At 56.2% G+C, this 6499-nt stretch overlaps 1 protein-coding gene across 1 annotated transcript in view; it reads right to left on the reverse strand.

Moving 5' to 3' along the window:
• Positions 1-525: 525 nt before the first annotated feature.
• The window catches only part of KIAA1614 (KIAA1614 ortholog), an 18071-nt gene continuing 12097 nt past the window's right edge, over positions 526-6499 (reverse strand). Inside the window, exons 4-6 of the mRNA XM_012649664.1 lie at positions 5442-5688; positions 1631-1758; positions 526-841 (exon numbers count right to left, since the gene is read on the reverse strand). Of these exons, the coding sequence (XP_012505118.1) occupies positions 526-841; positions 1631-1758; positions 5442-5688 (691 nt within the window). The remainder of the gene's footprint in view (positions 842-1630; positions 1759-5441; positions 5689-6499) is intronic.

A 6499-nucleotide genomic window follows, 5' to 3' on the forward strand; every position in this document is an offset into this window, starting at 1 on the left:
CGTCTGGACCGCAGACCTGGGGTAAGGGCCCGGGCAAGTCACGTCGCCCTGAAAGACTCATGGATGGGGCGAGGCTGAGAACGGGCCGGAATGCAGAGTGATGTCCCTGCTCCTCACTGCCCCTGCCAGGGCTAAATCGAGACCCAGCGGGCAGCCCAGCCAGGGGCCGGAGCCAGGCTGCATCTGAGCACAGCCCTCCGGCGCCTCCACACGCCCAGATGTCCTCAGCAGCTGGAGGAAGGGAACCGTTTCAGGCATCAGCCACATCAAAGGGATGCCGAGACCGGCAAGCACAGACAGCTTCCCTCTGGCTCTCCTCTGAAAACACGGCCTTCAGGATTCTGATTTCCAGATGTCATCAGACAGCCAGGGGACAGTGGAGGCCGACCTGCCAGCTCCGCCCGCTCCTGCAAGCCCAGGCCGTCTCAGAGCCGCAGCTGCCCAGAGCAAAGGCGCTGCAGGTGCGGACTCCTAGGCGGCCCTGGACAATTCAGGAGGAGCCCCTGCGGGGAGAGCTCTAGTCCTTTAGCCGAGAGGCTTTCTGAATTCATAGAACCGCACTGCTTCGCCAAGAACCAGAAAAGCCTCTGACCACAGCCAGAAGGACTTGCCGAGGCCCCCATGGCCGTGCGGCCCTGGAAGGGGACAGGACATACCTGAGTCCCTGCGCCCATTCCCAGAAGCCACACAGAAGCCGAAAGTGCCCTCCGGGGGGCGCTGTAGCTGCAGCTGGCTCGTGCCATCCGGGAAGACCTCCACCACGCGGCCCACGGTGCGAGCCAGGCTGGGGGCACCCACGTCCTCCACGCTGAGGGCACGCCGGGGCGGAGCCTTGGCTGGCCTGCGAGGAGACCAGAGACAGGGGGAGGGCAGAGGGTCAGGCACCAGGCCCAGCCCTTCCCTGGCTCACAGGTGACCAAGGCATCTCAAACCTAAGAGTCTGGCATTGGAGGCTGGAGTTCCACTGACTTCAATCAGCAAAAAGAGCCAGCTAAGGCCAAGATCAGGGGGTTCCCACAGCTGTCCGAGGCCCCTCAGAGCCTGCTGCAGAACCAGAGAGCACACCCTCCCCAAAGCAGTGTTTTCTCAGTGTTTGGGTACAGAGACCTCTCTGAGAATCTGATGGAAACTATAATTTCATATAAAATTTCCAGAAGTTAAAGGAACCCCAGAAAGCCATCCACGGAGCCCAGGTAAGAGCAGCTAGTCTAGAGGGTGGGATTGTTGAGGCAGGTTGTAGGTCAAGAGCCTCTTTGGGGGTCCATGTCTCTGTGTGTTTAATCGGATCTTTAGCCAGGTAAGGAAACTCTCAGAACCTGATTTCAAGATGTCATCAGATGGCAGAGGGACAGTAGAGTCAAACCTGCCAACTCTACCCCCTCCAGCACGCCCAGGCCTTCTCAGAGCTCAACTGCACAGGGCAAGGGCACTGAGATGAGGCTCCGAGACTCCATGGCACCTTGTCTGTCCACATGGGATGTGTTGAAGGGGAGGGAGACAGGTTGCCTGCCTCCCTTTCTCTTAAAGAGCCCTGCTCAGCGCCATGATGCTGAGACAGGAAGGCATTAAGCTTCTAGCTCCCGGGCCATAGTCTGAGTTTAGCCTCCCAGCTGCGTGTGCCCACTCTTACCTGCCAGCTGCCCTGTGGTCCCCTGGCCCCTCTACCAGGTAGAGGCTGGACCGATCCCCTTTGCCGCTCAGCAGAGAATGGAGGTTCTGAAAAGAGGCAGCTTTCCGATGTTGGCGAGAGGGCGACACCTGATGGGGAAGGCCCAGTATTGCAGGTGAGAAAAGCCGCCTGGGAAGAAGTCGACAGAGGACGTGATCCTAACCATGACCCCGAGAGCCCGCTAAGAAACCGACCCCACAGGCTTCTGTCAGTCCTTCCAAGTGCTCAGTAGGAATCACCATAACTTACTTAAGGACATGGGCCTACACAGGCCAGCTGAAGCTTCAAGTTTTGGGTTGTTTTTTTTTTTCCTAATTTTACTTAAAATAACAACTTAGTGCTATAATACTAATTATGTCATTGATTAAGAAATGCTCATTTTCTCATTGATTAAGAATAAAGTGAAAGCACATGAATTATAGAATAATAAATACAATTTTAGAGTTAAGATCCTAAATATTATTTTGTGATTCTTTAGCATCTATTTTTTTTTTTTTTTTTTTTTTGAGACAGAGTCTCACTCTTTTGCCCAGGCTAGAGTGAGTGCCATGGCATCAGCCTAGCTCACAGCAACCTCAAACTCCTGGGCTCAAGCGATCCTCCTGCCTCAGCCTCCCGAGTAGCTGGGACTACAGGCATACGCCACTATGCCCGGCTAATTTTTTCTATATATTTTTAGTTGTCCGATTAATTTCTTTCTATTTTTGGTAGAGACGGGGTCTCGCTCTTGCTCAGGCTTGGTTTCGAACTCCTGAGCTCAAACAATCTGCCCGCCTCGGCCTCCCAGAGTGCTAGGATTACAGGCATGAGCCACCGCGCCCGGCCTTTAGCATCTATTTTATGATCACTTTTGTCCAAACATTTTTATCTAATTAAGTACCTTAAATATTGTGCATAAAGAGACAGATAAGACAAAAATTCCCTCAGGGAGTTCACAGAATGATGGGGGCAGGGCGGAGCACAGATAAGTTAAAGGCTCTCAGTGCACGATAAAAGGACGATGACGTGTAGCAGAGAACGGCTCTGGTCCACGAGGTCTGGGACACTAGAGGAGCTGACGCTGCAGCAAGAGCCCTCCAGGCGGGGGCAGAGGTCAAAGTGCGCTGGGGGCAGAGGTCAGAGTGTGCTGGGCAGAAGAAAACAGTATATGCAAAGGCAGAGAGAGATGGGAGAAAGCGTGGAATGTTCTGGAACGTGCATGTGGTCTGGGTGGCTAGGGTGAAGAAGTTGTGGGAGACGGCTGGAGCCAGGGGGCCAGACCTAGAAGGACCTGATACACCCTGCCAAGGAGCTCCTGAGTGATGTTAATATGGGCGACAAAATCAGACCTGTGTTCTAGAAAATGACCCAATCAGAGGCAGTTCTGAAGGTGGGGGGGTGGGCATTGGAGACAGAGGCAGGGAGATGCAAACTCTTAAACACATACTACACACATTGTTTATTATATCTGGAATTGTGTTGTTACGGTCTGAATGTTGTGATCTCCCCAAATTCATATGTTGAGACCTAATTGCCAAGGAAGTAGCTGCCTTGGGGGGTGATGAGGTCGTGAGGGCAGAGGCCTCATGGAGGGGAGTGGTGCCCTTCGAAGAGGCCCCAGAGACCCCTTATCCCTTCTACTGTAGCAGGTGCAGTGAGAAGAAAGCCACCTATGAGGAAGCCCTCATCAGACACTGAATCTGCCGGCACCTTGATCGTGGACTTCCTGCCGCCAGATCGATGAGAAATAAACCTCTATTGTTTACAAGCCACCAGGTTACCGCATTTTGTTACAGCAGCCTGAATGGACTAAGAGTGCTCTGGACTAAGAGGGGGCCTGACCTCGTACCCGAGCTCAGGAAGGCTTCCTGGGAGAAGTCATGGCGAACTCTGACCTGAAGGATGAGCAGGGGTGTCCTAGGGGAGAGGAGAAGGAAGGAGAACCTTCCAGATGCAGGCTCAGTGGCCCAGCAGGAAGGGGTGCAGCCCATGAGAGGACATGGGACAGCCAGCGCAGGTGCGGGGAGAGCAGGGCGGCCGCCCCCACGGGAGGGCAGAACGAAAGCAAGCCAGCCAAGCACCTTGTCACCAAACACACACTGGGCAGCATGACATGCCAACAGCTGGTATTTCACCCCGAGATATGTCATAGATATTTCCGAGTGAGGCAGATCCTTCTTTTCTTTTTTTGAAAATGTCTTCTTTTTCTCAGTTCTTGAAAATGTCCCTCTGCTGGTCAGTCCTCCCTGCTCTTGCTCCCTGCCTTTCTCGGCCAGACGACCTTCTACCTTGGCCCCCTCGGCTTGAACTGCCCATGAACCTCTGCAGCGCACTAGCAGTGTGGTCCTTCCCTCCAGGTGTTTGCAGAGGTGAACGTTCTGACGGCGATGACTCCGGGTGCCACAGCTCAGACGCAGGCTGGACGAATCTAACTTCACGCGGAAAGTGGCTCCCAGAGCACGAGTCACTGCCGCTACCTGCCCCAGCCTACAGCCGCTGCTTCTGTTCCTTTGCCTTCACTCGTTCAACTGGCAAATGCTGACCGTCACCGAGCACCACGTGTAGCAGGGACTGTCCTGCTGAAAGACCATCCGTGGGGTTTTCATTCGGCCTGCGTTCTCTTCCCCACCCCGTGCATGGGAAATGGGGGGCTGCGGCGCCCCAAACCGCGCGCACCTACTTCATTCTGCCCGGGCAGGGGCAGGAGGAGGAGGAACTTAATACCTGGAAACTGCGTGGCACGGAACAGCACACTGTCACCGAGCACGCTGCTGTTGGCTGCTGACACTCCAGCACGCGGGAGGAGGAACTTTAGCTAGCTGTGCTGCGTTCACTCATTCATTCATTCATTCATTCGCTCAGTGTATATGGAGCCATCATACTAGCCCTTGTCATAGGCATTGGGAATATACAGATCGAGTGATGTTGCCTCAAATAGGTCACACTCCAGTGAGGGGAGAGCGACAAAAATCAGTTAAAATACCACGTGACAAGTTCCATGAAAGAGAGAAGCACAGGGAGAAATGGGGACACAGAGCGGGGCCCCGGCTCAGCCTGAGGGAAGGTTGGGAATGGCTTCGGGGGGAGCCGGGGAGAACGGATCTCAGCAGGTGGAGAAGGTGGGGGATATCTCGGGTGCAGATTCAACGTTAGACAGTGTGTGACCCGGACACAGAACTGCAAGGGGGTCCGGTGTGACCGGGGGCAGGAGTGTTGAAAGGAGAGGGACCAGGGACGAGAGCAGACTGACCACAGAAACTCCGTGGCAACTCCAAGTGGTCCGAACTTTACCTCGAAGGCCACGAGGGCCCAGCGACAGATGTTCAGCAAGGGGGTGGCATGGCCAGATTTGCACATCAGAAAGTCCACTCTGGGAGCCAGATGGAGAAGGACCCCGGCAGGGAGGACAGCCTCTGTTGAGGCTGTTGAGGTGATCCAGGTGTGAAGTGATTTGTGCCTGGACTCAGAGGGTCACTGTGGCCATGGAGAAGGTTCCGGAATGACCAGGCCACCAACTCACCAGCACTTTGCAGAGGTGGCAAAGTTGAGGGAGAGGGAGAGAGAGGAGTGTAGGATGGGCCCAGGCTCGGGCAGCTGGGTGCAGGAGCAGAGGTGGGGACGCCACCCACCCACCCCGTGTCCCGGGGAGCCCAGCTCTCACAGGCCCACTGTGGGGATGCCAGCAGCTTCCCGGCCTCTACCTCGGGCTCCTTGGGAGGCCTCCTCAGCACTTCTTCTCTGTTTTCACCACCACTGGCCTCCCAGCCCCTCAGCCGGGACCCTTGGGACTCACCAGGTGCAGGGACTGTAACGACGGGGCTCTGGCGTGTGACGCGTGTGACGCGGGGCCGGCCTCGGCGTGGTGCAGCTGCTCCACACTGTAGCTGCGGGACTTGCCCAGCTTGGGCCGGGGACTCTGGCCCAGGGCCGAGAAGAACTTTTTCAGCCCCAGGGTGGAGACGATGCTGCTCCTTCTCTTGTTCTTGTCAGACGGGGCAGCTGAGGGTGAGCCGGGTCCGGCGCCGGCCCCCGGCAGTGCTCTGCAACACAAGCGTGGACGTGAGGCGTGCTGGACGGGGCCAGGAGACTGCACCCAGGGGCCCGTGGGCCCCAGATGGCTGACACCAATGCCCCTGGCCCTTTGGGGCCAGGAACTGGCACCCAGACTGCAGAAAGGCTGAGTGAGCTTCTGCCAGATGCTCTGCTTGGGGAGCTTTAGGGAGAATAGCTTGGGCAAGCCCCGTGCCATAACACTCAGCTATGCATTCACTCATTCATTCGGTATTTGCTAAGGGCCCACTGTGTGCCAGCCTCTTCTAGGCCCTGGGGTATGCAGCATGCAAGACAAACAAGGCCCTGACTCTCAGGAGCTGATAAACAACCGACCAGCAAACACAGGAGAGAAACCATCAGCAGCCGACGTGTAGGGTGGAGCAGAGGAAGACCAGGTGCTTGCTCTAAACAGAGTGGCCGGGGAAGGTCTCCTGGGAAGATGAGCTTTAAACCGAGAGCTGGACGGCAAGAAGGAGCCAGCGCTGCCGAACCGGAGCGAGGCATCCAGGTGCAGGAACAGCTGTGCCGCAGCCCGAGGGCAGGAAAGGCTCGGTGCGTCCAGGATCATAGAGGCACCAGGCCACTCGGGCTGGGCGTACGTGACGAGAAGGGGGAAGGAGTCCAGGTGGGGTCAGGCGGGCAGGCCGAGGCAGGCTACACTGAGCAAGATCAGCCCCGGTTAGGGGTTTGAATTTTATACCAAGTGAGAGGAAAAAGCACTGCAGGGTTTAAGCAGGAGAATGACGCCATTTAACCAAGATTTTAAAAAGATACCCTGGGCCGGGCGCGGTGGCTCAC

The sequence above is a fragment of the Propithecus coquereli genome, unplaced genomic scaffold, assembly GCF_000956105.1.
Source record: "Propithecus coquereli isolate 6110/MARCELLA unplaced genomic scaffold, Pcoq_1.0 Scaffold300, whole genome shotgun sequence".
Classification (NCBI taxonomy): Eukaryota; Metazoa; Chordata; class Mammalia; order Primates; family Indriidae; genus Propithecus; species Propithecus coquereli.